The sequence below is a fragment of the Ischnura elegans genome, chromosome X (assembly GCF_921293095.1).
Source record: "Ischnura elegans chromosome X, ioIscEleg1.1, whole genome shotgun sequence".
Taxonomy (NCBI): domain Eukaryota; kingdom Metazoa; phylum Arthropoda; class Insecta; order Odonata; family Coenagrionidae; genus Ischnura; species Ischnura elegans.
The window spans coordinates 122,403,383-122,420,733 of NC_060259.1; the positions used below are offsets into that span (position 1 = coordinate 122,403,383).

Genomic DNA, 17,351 nt, shown 5'->3' on the forward strand with positions numbered 1-17,351 from the left:
ATTTAACGGGGCTGGCGCACAGTACATAGGACGGCGTTGTAGGGTTAAAATTGACATTGTACGCTTAAAAACATTAATCATGACACAAGAGGAACAGCCTTTTCAATTCTGTACCACTAGGAGCAAAGTCATTGCCGAGGGAGGGGAAGGAGTGGAGGGGAAGTCTCTATGTAAGTGGTGCGGGCCGTAACTCAGCGGCGCTGCGGTGCGGGATAGTGCCCTGGGGGGTGGATTGCATTACGACGGACGATATCTCGTAAACGCTTAGAGATTGGTCAAAATAAACAGAATATCGGCTCTAAAGTTCTTTAAGAATACATTGTACATAGAAATAGCACTTTTTCGGCCCCACAAATCTCAATTGAGGGTCCGCAGTACTTTGGACCCTTGGGCCACTGGTTGCCGTTATTTTAAAGTAACCAAATTTTAACACGTGAATAGAAACCTCGTTTGGATCATTGTGAGACTAGGAAAACATAACTTTTCTCGATTCTGCAAAATAAGGATCGGCCTAATGTACAGGGTACTTGGAAAGGTTTTCTTTCACTCGTAACTTCGGGAATAAATAGCTACATCCATAGTAAAACAGTAAAAGAAGGCAGGGAGCCGAGATGGTATGACGCAAAAGTGTGAAAATCATTGACGCAGAGAGCGTGTCATGCTAAAATGAAAAAAAGTCAGCACGGATTTATCCGTTAATGAACGCGAGTTAATAACTAAAAAATATAGGATGACTAAAGCCGCCACGAAGGAAGCGTTCAGGAATGCGTTTACGAATTTTAAAAGAAAAACACTAGTAGAGCAGTTACAGGATAACCCAAAAGCATTTTGGTCATATGTTAGGGAAGTTCAGGGTAAACGATCTACCGTGCGTTCGCTGAGACACGACAATGGAGATGTGTTGACAAACAGTTGCGATAAAGCCAATTTATTAAATTCCTACTTCAAGAGCGTGTTCACGGAGCCTTCCGAGAACTCACCCGAGACCATTGACAATCCCTGTATACATAAGATGCCAGCTATTGACATTAGTACGCTCGGAATAGAAAATATATTGAAATCGTTCAGTCCAAATAAATCACTTAGTCCAGACGAAATCCCTTTTCGCGTATATAGAGAACTAGCCTCAGAAATTGCCCCCTACTTGCAGTTAATATTCAATAAATCCATCAAAATCAAATAATCATCCACGAAGTACCTAATGACTGGAAAATCGCTAATGTAACGCCAATATTTAAAAGTGGAGACAAGGAACAGCCATCTAATTACAGGCCGATATCCTTAACGTCCATCTCATGCAAGGTCCTTGAACACATCGTAGTCAGCTCGGTAATGAAATACCTAGACGCGCAAAACTTATTGGTCAAAACTTATTGAACGCGAGTAAAGAAGAGCCGCCAGGTATGTGAAAGGTCGTTACGATAGTCTTGTTAGTGCAGCTGACCTCTTAGATAAACTCGAAGAGGAATCTCTATTGGACCGTAGATTGAAAAATAGACTAAACTAAGACAGGTTCAGAATGTCTTTTTTCCACGATCAATAAGAGATTATAACGGCAGCCATAGAACTCATAAATAGATTTCATGACTTGTAGTGTAGCCTACCAACCCATGTAAAACTTAGTGCATGTCCTTAATTTTATTGTTATTTCTAGCGGCATATGGTAGCATAATTTGTTACTATACATGACATTTTTTGGATCGTGTGCTGTGCATGTGGGAGTCCAATTGCATGATGCATGTCGATGATTGATCACCCCCTGCCAAACACCCTAGAGGTGGCTCGCAGGGTATTGTGTAGATGTATCCAGGACCAAAACTGGGGGGAGCAAGGCGTGGTCGTGCAAGTTGTAGCATCGTAGCATTGTAAAGGTTAATGAAACCAAAATTTTAAGAAAATTACGAAAGCAAATTATTTGTTTTTTTTATCATATTCTTGGAGGTGTGATTTTTTATTTTTGTTATCTGTCACGTACTTTTACAGAAACTTTGTTCAAACATTTCGTTTTGGATTTATTTACTTCCGCCCTAATGGGGGGCAGTTGCACCCTCCTGTCCCCCGCTGGGTTCGCCCATGGATTAGAGGATATAAACTTTGCAATGGTTCAAGGCTTCTCGTAACTATGAAGGCACCAAGGGACTATATGTGTTCGCGCAATCCGGCCCGAAGGTGGCACAGAAGAAATGCGCGCGGGGACTGCTGCGTTTGGATTCCAAAGAATTCCCAGGCTCCTGATGGTGTTGTTTCCTTCCGGACGAATCTGATAAGATGCCTCCCTGTGGTTCAATGGGATTTTCTTCAGCAATGCGGGATGATTAGAGCACCATTTTCGAAGCTTAAAACCTCCTCTTTCTAGCAATGTGATAATTCCTTCTTGAATTTTCTCAGCCTCCTCGATCGAGCTGCTGCCTGTGAGGAGATCATCTACGTAGAAATCTTTCATCACCACTGCTGCAGCGCGAGGATCACGATGCGATTCTTTCCTTGGTGGATGGTCCTCTTCCTCTACGACTAACTTTATGTGCCCAAGATCTCGATATTCCTTCATGAATAAAGAATATGCTAATTTCCTCTCCTCGTCCCTTTGAAGTCGCTTCTCAATCATCATAAAGGTGCGATTGGCGATTTGCTCAGAATCTCCAAGGTGACTGATGTCTCCTTTGATGGGTAGTCTAACGATGAAGCGCCCATCTGCCCCTCTTGTGGTGTTTTTCTTGAAATGTTCTTCACATTTCACCTCTTCTGCTGAGAGTTTTGAAGCCGGTTTGCACTCCTCTAATTTCCAGAAGTTTTTTACCTGGTCTTCCAAGTTTGTCTCCACGCTAAAATGGCATGATGATGACGATGACGCTGTTGACGCCTCCCCCTGGCATGGAAGACTTGCTGTAGTGGACTGTATTTTTGTTGAAGACGGAATGAATGGTGTTGAATTTGCTGATAGATTTATTTGCGGGAGCTTCACGGGAGCAACATCGTGGCCCTTTTCCTTTGATTTGCTTGCGGTGGGTGATTGTATTATTTGTTCGGCCTTTGAGACGGCATCAAAATACGCGTCTTCGAATTCCTCCCACTCTCCTTCGCTTCCCGCATTCAATAATTCGATCTCAGATTGCACATCTTCGAATTTCTGCCAAATATCCTTAAATTTCTCCAGGCGGAGACGCAATTCATGGATTCCATCAGGAATCTCAACTCTTTCCACAAAATTCTTAAATCTAGTGACTCTAGCCTTGATATGCCCGCGTTTTATAATTAATTCTTTAATTTTCTCTGCCATCGCTCTGAGAAACGTGCCTTAATGGGTCAATTAGCAGTGGGGAAATGACAGGAAAGGGTATGCACTCACTGCCTACCTTGTGCTGCGATGGCTGCGTAATGCTGCGCTGCTGGTGCGCCGATGCCGCTGCGGTGACTGATGTGTCCTCCGCTGGTTGGATGGCACCTCTCTGGAGATGCTGATTGATGAATAGTGCTGATGGTCCTCTGCTTGAAGACCCCGATTTGAGTGTTTGCCGGGAGATGCCTCGCGATGAAATAATCTTGCGCCGATGCACAAAGATTCCAATTATGATTGCCGATCACTGGTGTGATCCGGCCCGAAGGACCAAAAATGTTCGCGCAATCCGGCCCGAAGGTGGCACAGAAGAAATGCGCGCGGGGACGTGTGCCCCGGGTTATGATGAAATGAAAGGCGAGGACACCTTCAATCAAATTTAGTTTATTCGCGCGCAACTCGCGGGGAAGCGCACGCTGAACACTCCGCGTCCACACGCTCCCGGCTTTGGTAAAACACTGACAAACACCCACGCCGTCGGCGAGGGCATCGATGCTAGGGTAAAAGGGTTACTGACCCTGAGTAACGGCACTCTCTCACTCCAAAAGGGTGTGAGTCGAGTCCCCTTGGCGGAGACCAAGAGAAAGGGGGCCGAAAGGGACTTCGCCCGGCCTTGGAAAATCCCGAGTGCGACGACACTCGCCGCAGGGGAGGGGGGGAAATACCCAACAATATGGTTTCATCGAATCCAGTCGGGTAAATGCAGTGTTCATTGCATCACGTTAGTATATATACCCTTAGTTATAATATATATGGTTAGTACCCTTACATACTTCCGCGTCGGCGGCAGTGCTTCCTGCGCAAACTATTGACCTGAGCGGAGAAAAACTCGCGAGTCCTGCTCCCACCAGTTTTCAAATGCGCCCACAATCAACCGATAACGGCCTAGGCGCTCCAAGTTACCTCTCGCTTCTCTATTACATTCCGTACCATTCAGCACTGGCCGTCGTTTCTAGGAATCATCTTTCATTTTTATCTCACCACTTTTCCTTCTTTTTTGTATTTTTTCGTAATGTTTATGGTACTTTCATTTTTCTGAACTTAATTGTCTCGAAATCGAAGATTAATGTGTCACGTATGCATTCAAAACTCCTCTGAATAATAATTCTATCACATAAGTTTTTACATTTCTTTTATTCGTACATTAGCACTGTAAATGTGCAGATGCATCTCAAGGAAGCAAAAAAAAATGTGAATAAATTAGTTTGGACAATTTTCATAGTTGCTTATTTTAAAAATAATAGATTTTATGTTTAGCGATGATAAGTCCCCTGAAAATGTAATTCACGCAATTGACCAAGGTTCGATGCCGCAGTTTATCTCGAGTATGATATCGAACACCATTTTGAGATGAAATATTGCACACAGGATCTTTAGTATTGACCTTGGCAGTGGAATTCAATGCCGACATTGACGGAAATGTAATACCGGGATTTCCAAGACGATCGCAATAACTTAGATGTGAAGATAATGACGGATTATGACTTGATGGATGTCACCATTCAGCCTGATAAAGAGATGGAAAGCGAGGAAGATAATGCAGGAATTCAAGAACTCGTCCGAAGAGAGTCAGGAAGTGGATGAAGAAAACGCCAATGCACCTCACCTAAATTCTTCCGAAGGCACTTAAATGACTTACGATTTATGGTACGCAGCTAAACTCGAAGTAACGGATACGCCTTTTTCTGGCCCCTCAGGACTAAAAGTAAATCTTTCCGACGAGAATCCTTACGACTATACTATACTCATTTCCAATGATGATTTATTTAGTTACTTGTGAAAAAAACGAATGCCAATAGTGATTATATGGTTCGAAATAATACTCCTCCAAATGCCGGAATAGCGTAGTGGAAAATCTTTAGTCGATGAGAATTGGAAACATTTTTTGGCTGTCTATTTCTAATGGAAATATATCTCTTAGAAGATTACAAATATTATTGAAAAAAACTGAAATGTATAATTTCCCTGTTTTTTTCCAATTACATGTCACGCGATAGGTTTTTGCAAATATTGCGCGCTATGCACTATGGTAGAAATGTGACAGAAGGCGAACACGAACCCAGTGATCCATTGCACCAAATACGTGCAGCTACGAGTGAAGGGTAATACCCAGTAAGGGCAGTGAGTCTAGACGAATTTCCATGAAACGAAGAGATTCCCAGACGAAAGTCCATAGTTCTTTGTAGAAATCGGTTACTGGTTAAAATTCATTCCTAAGAAACGTCACAAATATGGAATAAAATTGTACATGATCACTGAACCATGCGGTTTAGTTTTTGATTGCTTGATATATTGTGGCGGTGAGGATGAAGGAGTAGAGAGTTCAGGTCACGTCGAGAAAGTGACTCATGAATTGTTGGAAAATTTTTAAAATACGGTGCAATCAGTGCACATGGGCAACTATTACAACAGCCTGAACACATGCAATTGTCTGCTTAGAGAGGAAACATACGTTACAGGTGCACTGCAAATGAAGAGGAAAAATAACCCCGATATATTGAAATAAAAATTGGAGAAGGGTGATCTTGTGGCTCGCTTCGATAGAAAGGGAATGGGCGTTTTAAAATGGAGGGATAAACGAATGCAAAGATGATTTCGTCCAAGTATGGACTTTTCAGGCAAGAGGGGAGGGAAGTCCACTAAACCCGCTATGATGGACACTCACAATAAACATATGGGAGGCATAGACAAGGTTGATGAATTGTTGCTTATTATATTTGCGAAACGAAGAAGAAGTTGGTGCCTAACATTGAGAATATACTTTATTCAGATAATAATGAACAATTATTTCACATTACACCCAAGATTTAAAGGAACACCCATACATTTGTTAGAACACTGCAATGAAATGATAAAATCATTGCTAAATGTCCTACCTGAGGGGAAGCCTTCAATGAGTTCCTTTAAAAATATTCACTTCTTAAGAAATGTAAAGAAAAGGAAGAAAGAAGTGCAGCGTATGTGCCAAAAATAGAGTGAGGAAAGGTGGTAGCACTTGCCATTCAGATAGCCGGTGGAAACCGGGGTTGTGTTGCACGGGTTGCATAGCTTAGCCAATGCTGTTTGTGGCAGGCGCAACGGTTCGAACTTTTTTTTTTAAAACAAGCATAGGATTATTATTTTTCACGGTATGTATAGAGACAAATCTACTCGGCTCTGCTAAAAAACCACTGTCGATCATGGGGACATTTTTCATCAAAATGGCAAAAAGGGAGAGTATTAAATAATTAATGCATGATAAGGGTGGTAGGTGTAACCCCACGGTTTCATATGTTGGCAGAAAATGAAGTAAGCAGGTGCTGGGAGAAATAAGATGTAGATATTACCGAGCTTAGATTTGGAGTGGTGTCAGAGGATGCTCGCGAATTTTTCAAGATAGCAGAATTATCATCCAATGGTACACATGTCCTTTTTCTTTGAGCATTCTCCTCAATATAGTAATCAAACCGTTGTGTTCACCTTGGGTGGCGTAGCATACAGCAGAGTGAGACCAACCGTGGGAGTTGCATTGCGAGAAGCCAAGGAGATAACGTCAACAATCTAAGAGCCCGAAAACTGCAGAAGTCGACAAAAACATGTAAACAAAATCAAATGAAACAATTTACGAGAATACCTTCTCTATAACATACGACACTGATAATCGACTGTGAAAATTTCCTTTCATAGCAAATTTAACGTCATAGAGGCAAAAATCTGCTACATTTGCGGCTTGTATCTCCTCGGCAACAATGATATGTAAAAATGTATCCCTGTAAGTTTCACCACTTAATTTGAGCTGTTCCTGTTGGCGGAGGACTACTCACCCTTCCTCACAATGCTCTCTTTATAATTAGCTGGCATGGAATCAGCGAAAAGAGGATAAGCGCAGGAGTGCATTAGGACTAGACAACCGTTAAGGGGAGACGCGATAAGCCAGCCGCAATCGACAGCCAACAATCCCGAAAGCTGCGGAAATCGACGCAAAAACGTAAACAAAGTCTAATGATACTATCTACGAGAATACGTCATGAAATACCGTACGACACTAATAGCCGACTGTGAAAATTCCTTTTTAGAGCAACTTTGACGTCACAGACGTAAACATCTGCTAGATTTGAGTCTCCTATCTCCAGGGTGAGCATACATTATAAGAAAGTGATCTTGTTAGTTGCCCCACTTAACTTGAGGCATTTATTTTGCGGAGGAATACGCATCCTATTCCCAATGCTATGTTTGTAATCAGCTGGCGTGGTCCTCAGTGAAAATAGAGAGAGCGAAGGGAGTGCATTTAGACTAGCCAGCCGTTGAGGCGAGGACGACAAACCTGCCGTTCAATGGACAGTCAATAGGCCCAGAAGGTGACGAAAAAACAAAAAAATTCTAAGGGTACCATTTTCGAGCAATCCACATCCCTTAACAAGCACCACGTAAAGATGGCGACGAAAAAGTAATTTTGAAAGCATATCTGACGTACTAGATGCAAAATCTGCGAGTTTTAAGTGTTGTGTCTCCACTTCGAGAATGGCATATAAGAAGGTAGCTGAGTGTTTCAATGGACAGTGAAGACGCCCAAAAGCAATAGAAGGCTAGAAAAAGATAAAAAATCAAATGATACCGATTACAAGAACACCTCCTGGGATGACTTACGGCACTAATACCTTGGTTCGAAAAAAATCCTTTTTAGAGCAAATCTGACGTCCACGAGACAAATATCTGAGAGATATTAGGATTGTACCTGCACGGCGAGAATAACATTAAAGAAGGTATCCCTGTAAGCTGCCCCACTTGACTTGAGCTATTGCTCTTGACGGAGGGCTACTCAACCTCCCTCTCAATGCTCTGTTTGTAAATGGCTGGCGTGGTCTTCGGAGAAGTGAGGATTTAGTGGCTTTACTGTAAGTAAAAAACAGTTAAATTATAGGAGCCACTTTTGAAACAAGTTAACTATGCAAAGGAAAAACCGTCGCCTGTATCTTAAAAATTGCATCAGAAAACCTAAACGCAGAAATTACTGCGAATCATTTCCGGTATTTTCCATGGAACTTTTAAAGTAAAAAAAAACTCCATTCAAGGCGGAACAAGCCAAATATAAAAATTGTTTATTCCCAGATTTAAGTATATGACCCCGTGAAAAAATTCTTATAATCCAAGTGAAGACTAAGGATTAGAAATGGAAACAATTTGGCATATAACATAATAAAATGTCGTGTAATATTGAAAATTGAAATTTACTTACCATTCATTCCTCAGGATCACTCTCCAGTGTTAAAGAGTTCCGAGACATATCACTCGTATAACAGAAACACCACAACTTTCACATGGAATCGATACACTGAAAATAATGAAAAAGAGACACACATTAACATATAATTTTTATCATGCACCAACCGACTATTACGTTGACGGAAAATTTCAGGTAAGAAACGAAGTTGATGATAATGATAGTTAATACACTAATTTATTTGATAATCCTTCCTTTTGTGAATGCTGAGGTTAACGGCCGCGAAGAGAAAAAAGAAGAAAAAAACTTATGCATTAGCTGGTTAAATTCCGAGGAAATTCCGATATATTTGCGATAAATTTAAGCAATTACAACCTCCTGACGACTTCAACAAAGGAGAGGCGTCCTTTTTCAACTCTAAAAACGAAATATTTAGGAATATATCTTGAAGGATCCCCGAACAATATCATGCCACTGATAAACTGCAAGGTTATGCAATCAGCGGTGAAATGGCACAGCCTTACAAATATTCAAATATCTTGGTGACAAAGTCCCGAAAATTCGAGTACAAATACCTTGCGGCAAGACGTCATGAAAATACTATTATAATCCCCTCTAAACCACGATGGGAGACAAATCACTATATTATAGCTGTTCCCAGAAGCCTTAAGAAATCACTCGAGAACCACGTACGGGTTACCTTCAAGCACTTCGTTAACGTCACACAAACACTCAAAACAGATAAAATTAAACAGAGTACACCTTAGGGACTAAATTATCACAATATGGCCACTGGATCGCTGCAATGGACAATTTCAAATTGTCTCATACGTAAGAAATGTAGACAACATTACTGAAACTTGATTACTAGGCATCGTACTCAATGAATAATAATTCAGACGTATCCCGTATCACAATAGCAATCGATCGTGAAAGAGAATAACGAATAGCCCACTATCCACGAATCTTTGGCAGGAACAATGAAAGCATTCAAATTACTGGCGAAGATATCGAAAAACATTTCCCTCAAATTATGTGGGTGATAAATGTTCTTAAGCGTAATAAATCTAAATAAATCAATCAGCTCACGAATAATTTTCGGCATTAATCACAGCAAATTCACAGATATCTTAAACATTAAAGTAAAAAGTAATGGCGTAAATATTAAACAGGGAACCGGTAACTTAAACATGGCTTCGTTACTTACCTCTTCACTCGACGACGACTATCACCAAACTGAGGCTCCCGAAGATTCGTAGGTTGAGCCGGCATGTGATTGGATAACACCTTTGACGTCACGAACATATGGCCGATGTATTTTCGTATAGATATTAAAATAGACTTTCAGTTAAAAAATAAATAAATGGGATATCATTGAAATTAAATTTAAAATGTAATAATTTATATACATGTATTTATAATAATTTACTATTTCAAAGAACTTGCATTCTTACCTTGCGTAGCGTAATAACTTCGATAGTTTCAGAGTTTGGGCCCTTTTGACTCTCCAACAGTTTCAGTGCTCAATTCAATCATGCGTCGCTGAATTCCATTATTGATCCTCGCCACTCCCTCACCCTGGCGAAATTTCTAGTCTTGTGACCGTCAGAAGACTATGACTCACTCTCAAGTGTCATTTCGAAGACTACTTCCACACTGTGAGTGTTGCAGTGTCTACACCAACGGACCACCGTCCCTGACTTCATCAACAACGGCGTGCACACAGGATACGCTTGAGAAATTTGAAAGCAGTGAAAAAATCTGTGCATGTGAGGTTCGAGTAGGATAATAACCTGTTGCAAACAGCGGCTGGCTGGGAAGAAATTTACGTGATTGACCGTGACTTAGTGAGTGAGTAAATTATTGTTATTTTGTGGGCACCTATTGCCATCATAATCTGCATTCCATTTCTTAATGCGCCGGTTGTCGGCAATTTGTTATAATAACACGACAAATATTGTCGATTTATACAATTTATGATTGAATTGCATGAGTTTTTCTATTATATTACTACTATTTCTCCTAAGGGAGCTGTTGAGTATATATGATTTTACACTTTCCCGGCGAACACCTTTAGAAAAATCTTCTCGGGATACCGCGCGGGTTAGATTATTTAAGAGCGCCGACGTTTCGGGTACCGACTCGCTACCCATGCCGTGAGAATGGGTAGCGAGTCGGTACCCGAAACGTCGGCTCTCTTAAATAATCTAACCCGCGCGGTATCCCGAGAAGATTTTTCTAAAGCTGTTGAGTGGTAAAACTGATATTATTTCACAATCTGACATTCTCCGGTGGATTCTCGGAAAAAAACCGTTGTAGTATTTTTTGAATCTCTCTGTCTTTCTTATTTTTTCCTTTCTATCTTTTATTTCCTGTATCTTATTCGCATTTTTGCAGCATACTTCTTTGGTACGGTTTTTCTTGGCAAATATCCTTAAGTAACTGCATCGGTTCTTATTTACTACTTGCAGAGAATGTAGGTACGGAGTGAGGGGAAAAATTGGTACGGACGTGTTTGAGGAGCAGATTTACACGAAAGGGATCATGATTACATGAAAGCTAATATGCAAGTCTTATGAATGCTGTCTCAGGTTTGAGCGTGAAGTGAGAAGAAATTTGGTGCGAGGAGAACATATGGTACGAGCACGCCGGTGGAGCAGGAATTCAATGGATTAATCCTGACTGCGTGAGTGGAGAAATTGATTGTCATTTACTCACCTCCTGCCACGTAACTTTTAATTATTATCTTAATTGCCCACAATTTCTTAGTGGCGGCACACTACACCCATCTTAAGTGATATTTTTGGCAACATTTCTGTGTTTGGTGATTATTCTAAAATAAGTGGTTACCGCTGAATAGCTCAGTAGATATATCGACGGGGAATAGGGTAACTCTATGCGAACATCCTTGCTGAGCAATCAGGCCTTGCATTCAACTTGCTTTTCGTCAAATGTGAATCCAATTAATTAATAGTAGCGGCCGTAATGTGAATCCGTATTTTCGACGTCCCTATTAGTCACTTACTGTACTGCAATGCTAAAGTCTTTTTTCACTAAAAATAAAAATTTGACTAATTATGGACTGAAACTATCAATGACTTTTTTGTTAAATCACACAATAAACCACGCATTAATCCTGAAATTCAATTTAAAGGACTTAAGATTATTTTATTTAGGTAGACACAACCCAAGGTGCTTCTTTATCACCTTGGACACAACCATATCTTACCTGCTACCCGATAAATTCAAGAATTTCCTTGTATCAACTCATGACTAAGCTAAAGCTAAGATTCGGAATTTTAGGAAAAGTCTCTTTGAATTTGCGAACGTTTAATATATAAAAAAATGAGTGCACGAAAAACGGCTGCACATATGATGGCCGGAATAAGGATTGGTAGAATGACGGTGACGTAACCACTTCGGTCCCAATATAAGTCGAGTGTCAATGGTTATTCGGTATAAATTCCAAAGTCACATCACTCAGAAAATTTCGTTATTTTCGTATTCATTCGTTCGCTCAGTCTCGCACGCAAATATCGACCAGAAAGCAAAATTTTCTTCAGAGTAGATGAATTAAAGATCAGATCAATCAATGACTTATTCTTCAAAGCATGGAACAAACTGCGCACCACTTCTGAAATTGTATTCAGATCATTATGATTTTTTTCACTAGGTAGGGATAGCCTATGATTTTTATGATGGGGCGATTCACGTAAATGCTTTCTGTAAATGAAATGAAGGCTTCGGGTGACTTCGTATCTCAACTCCGTGAGGAATTCACGCTTGATAGGAGGCCACGACTCTTGTATATCCCTTCATAACGCTCACTTTGTTGCCAAATTCCATTCCCCGATGAACTACATACTCATTTCCAACTTCACAGAAGAATACGCCATCCCCCAAAACTCAAAGGGGTGTTCGTTCTCCGATTCGTAGGCGTGGTTCAGCGGCATTGCCAATTCGACGTCTATTCTGGACAAAAATTTCGGCTTCTACTTTGGTAATATGCTCTGCCGCCGGGCGATTTTTGTTTTGTGGTTTAATTTTAGTATGAGGAATAATATACACCTTTCGATACATAAAAAGTGTAGAAATATTTTATTCATATAACATACGTAACTTCAATATTCAAGTACTTTACTACACCTCGGAAATTGATATCTACCTTTGTGCCATTTAAAAAATCAAATATTGGGTAAAATATAATTTTTAAACGCTATTTGTAATGCGGAGTTGTCGCTCTCTCTATTAATAAATACAATCTATCGATTAAATATTTTGCCCGTAATCAGAAGAAGAATACGACCGTTCTTCCGTTATCAGAGTTTCTCGCGTGTTCTTCTCCACACTTTCAACCATAGAATCCAAAAGTTTACGTTTAAACAATATTTAATTATTTATTGTCGTAGTCAAATTCACAATCAGTAAAACGATAGATGACGCAACCCTCTAGAGCTTAGGCAGAATTTCATACAAATTATCAAAAGTCAGCTTTCTGCCTTTTTTGCGCCGATAGCAGGTGATATTTTTTGTCTGGGATGTACTAAATATGCTACACCGTGAAGGCTAAGAATTCTAAATACACCCAGTGTGATTAATGAAGCCAATATAATTGTTTTCTCCCAATCAACTGCATAGAAAAATAAAATAATTACGAGTAGATTTAAAAGGTGAAAATTATAGTTACTTGCTTATTTCCTTGAATCTGGAGCTATTTGACACTTTCCAGGAGAATGAAGCCAAATCCTAGCACCCCAGTATCATTACTCCTCTTCTGTAACTCTCATGGTAACACAAAAAACTTCGCAATCACCACAAGATTTTTCCACACACACACAAACCACCCAACATACTTAACAATATGTAATGCGCTGAACCAGTGATTTCCAAATTCAGATATTTTCGAACTCCACACGAACCAATGCGCTTCACATTTTTAACGAACGATTTGCGTGTTTTAGATGCACACATTACTTCCTTCATGTTACTTAGTGGAAATTTGAAATAACTTCACAAGATGGAAAAGGCACACCACTTAGAAATGAATTCCAACACTATCGTCACATGGTTACCCAGCAACTGCACTATTTTCTGAGTGACTTCGCACCGATCCCAAATTGTTTCCACCCTCAACTCAGAACTGCGTCATGCTAAAGGCCTGGAGACATGTCCTCTTTCTAAGGACGGTACAAGGCGGCGGTTTACAACCTTGTTAGTCCTTAAGCAAGAAAGCAAATACTGCCGGTTGAGCAGGAGTGATGCGTCTCATAAACCGCACGAGTACATGCTAGCGATTATTCATGATGGCTTTGTACGGAATCAAGGGTGATTCTTTCCTTCGAGAGCATTTCCAATTATAATGTGAAGCGAGGGATGAACAACCAGCCCTCACCGCGTCATACGTTAGAGTGAACTCAAAATTGAAGGTGTACGGTGAGACGTGGAGTCATAGATCCATACAATGGAATGACGAGCGCCATATTTCGCCATTAGCTGAAGCATTGTCACCCATGATACGCGAAGTAAGTTGGGTAGTGCACCAGCTGTTGTTTTCACTTAAAATAAATGAAAGGCATGCAAGCGAATATGCTAGCGAATACTCGTGAAGCTTTACACGTTGCACGATGCCCCTCCATAGCTAGAGGCAAGAATTTGGGGTGAATAAAACTCTCGAATTTCGTCATTAAAAATGACCCATTTCGGGATAAAAAATGGGAAATGGCTCTAAATTTCGGTGTTTAAAAAATATTGACTCATCCAAGATTTCTCAGCCGCCATTTGGTGATACCTTGCATTCACTATATTTATGGCTGTTCTGGAGAAAATTTATTTGCATTTTAATGTATTTACAACAGTTAATAATAATATATTTATTTTACTCTTGGAATGTACATGCATGGTTTTGTCTATAACATACAGAAATGGTTACATAGGTATAACGTAGACATAGGGTTACAATGATTGAGGTACATGCACAAAAATACAGTATTTATTTATTCATCTGAATATTTTGCAGTACAATTAATCTCCAAATGTCAAAGATAACATAAGTTCAACATTTTCTGGTGTCAAAGTTGTTCTACGGTCACTTACAATATTTGTATACGCTGAAAATCCACGTTCACTGTCCACATTAGACACTGGTACCGACAGTGATTTAACACTTGCATGTACAAACTCAGCATGATCTTTTTTTAAGTTGAGTAATTCTGACATGAGGTCAAATTCAGATCCATTAGAGAGTGCTTTCGTGAGTGCACTTTTAACAGCAGCATGGCCCTCAAGAACCACTTGTGAAGATAGTGCTGCCATTAATGGTAGATGCTTTGAGGCCCTGATAATATCATTATTTGTAGTGGATCTCATGAATCTTTCATCAAAAAGTTGGCCAATAGAATGAAGAAATCCCTTGGCAGTATCTCCATGACTGTAACTGTGAAAGCTTGATTTTTGCCTTCGTAGCTGTATTAGTTAATGCTGCTGTCAGCACAGGTGCAAGTTTTTTTGGGAGATTTTTTATTAGACCAGATGTGTCATTCCCAAAACTACCATCACTTATAATTTTTAGACTATTTCCTATGTCTATTAATTGGCTTTGTAGTTTGTATGAATAAGGATATGCACCCTCAAGGCATTCTAGCAGCTTCACAATCGGTTGACAATGTTCAGCAACAAATGCTGCTTGGCACTGTATAATAGCAACCTCTTCTTCGGTCAGGCTACTTAACCAATGTACAGCACTTCCTCCCTCCCCCACCAATGAGAAAAATTCTCGGATATCTGAGAGATACTCATTAACATAAATGACAGCCTTGTGCCAAGAATTCCAGCGAGTAGCTACAGGAGATGGAAAAAGCTTAGCTTTCTTTTCAACCTCTGAATACTTCTGCTGTAAGAAAGCAAGGTATGCATGTTTTCTTTTTCTCGTATTCAGAAATGCACTTTTCACCTGCAGTATACACTCATTTAACTCTTTTAAATTAATCTGAAAAATATTACTCACTAAATTAAGTTTGTGTGCCCAGCATTGTACGTGCACCAGGGACTCACCAAACAGGACTTTCAGGCTGTCAACACACTTTTTCATATATGCAGCAGAATCAGTAACGATACAAGAAACATTTGTTAAAGAAATTTCCAACTTGCACATCATCCATTATTGCCCGACCACATTCAGTAGCATTAGCATTGGATAAAATCTTTGCCCCCCGACATACAATTTGGAGCTGTCACTACATTCTAGGATTTTAATTAAAACTAGAAAAACACACTGCCCTTTTCTATCTGTTGTTTCATCACAGAGAATTGAAACTTGTTGGTCTTTTACTTTTTGTCTCATAAATGCCTCCTCTTCTTCTCGGACTTGAGGGATGTAAGTCTTCCGCATCATATCAGCTGAAGGCAAATCTCCAGCACCTGAAAAAAATACGAAATATTAAATGCAACACAAAATTTCCATGTTATCTGGCCCAGCCCAGTACATAGTATCTTTTGAATAGAGAAACACCATATTGTCAGAGTTACAGATAGTATACATAATTTTAAGTATAGCAAGGTTAAGTTTAGAAGTTAAAGCAAGCCATATCCAAAGGTTATATGGAAAAAGATCAATATAACTAGCTAAAAATATAGAGAAAAATTAAATAGTTGCTCACCTGGGATGTATTCACTCATCCACGATCGCAGACTGAGGTTATCTACTTTTTCTATTGGAATATTGGCTTCCAAAAATGCTTTACAGGTGGCCATAACGAAATAATTTTTTTCTACTCTTGCCATTTTAGAACTTTGGTAGGTTTCTTGGAGTGAAGCTTGCCGTTTCACTGATTGACCCTTCTCCTTCGCTTCTTCTTTGAATTTCTTATGTCCTGCACCCTCACAGTGCTTAGCACAGGTATCTTTACGTGCCCATTCAATTCGGCAGTTGCAGTATTTGCACATTAATATTTTCTTCTGTTTATCAAAAACATAGAAACCTTCACTGCGAAACTGATTTTCGCGGTCAAACACAGTTACTGCTTTCGGCATTTTCCTTAGGTCAATTTACGCAATGTAGGGATGTCTCAAGCTGAGTTCACATGGGAGTGGAATATACGGAACAGACTGCTAGTGGAAAAGCATCTAGCCAATCACAATCCATTCCTTCTATTCCACTCCCGGCTTCCGCGGGGACTACAATGTAATGAACTGACTACAATGTAATCACTAATGTGACATTCGTGCCGGGACAAAGTTAGAAATCGCGCTGCGACAACGAGAAAAAAACAAACGAATATCGCTTGGCGACAGGAGCTCAGACGTTGAGACGTGCAACTCGGAAATTACAGCGGTAATTTTCGTAAATTACCGCTGCCCCTGAAAATCATGGCAATTTTGACCACTACCTCAATTGAAAATTACGGAATTTACCCATCTATACTCGGACGAATAAAGATGAGAATACAAGACGGATTATGATTAACGTAACTTATTGGATGGTTTGATTCCCAATTAAAGGTCTCTAAGATGTGTAAAATCGTTGGATTTGTACATGTAGAACGCGTCCGATGATTAGTATTGTACGGGTATTTGAATGAATTCAATTGGAAATTTTCTGTCAGCGCTTAAAATGATAGATTTTAATAGTCGGAAGTAGTAATATTTCCTGCAGAAATGAGATAGCAAGTGGGAGCAAGAACAAAACTTATCACGGAATATTTCATTCGGTGGAGATAGTTTCGCAGTCTCGGGGTCTCACTCTTAATAGTATACAAGATAGTATATAAGTGCGGAGGTTTGTCGAAAATAATGGGGTTCGATACAGAGATGTTTCCCTCT

The 17,351-nt window shown here is 40.0% G+C and overlaps 1 protein-coding gene across 1 annotated transcript; it reads right to left on the reverse strand.

The window, feature by feature from the left end:
* Positions 1 to 14,996: 14,996 nt before the first annotated feature.
* LOC124171510 (CGG triplet repeat-binding protein 1-like) lies at positions 14,997 to 16,813 on the reverse strand. The gene is made up of 2 exons (XM_046550689.1): positions 16,190 to 16,813; positions 14,997 to 15,950 (listed from the first exon to the last, which is right to left on the reverse strand). The coding sequence occupies exons 1-2, from the start codon at positions 16,560 to 16,562 to the stop codon at positions 15,691 to 15,693; spliced, it is 633 nt and encodes a 210-aa protein (XP_046406645.1). The 5' UTR covers positions 16,563 to 16,813; the 3' UTR covers positions 14,997 to 15,690.
* Positions 16,814 to 17,351: the final 538 nt, after the last annotated feature.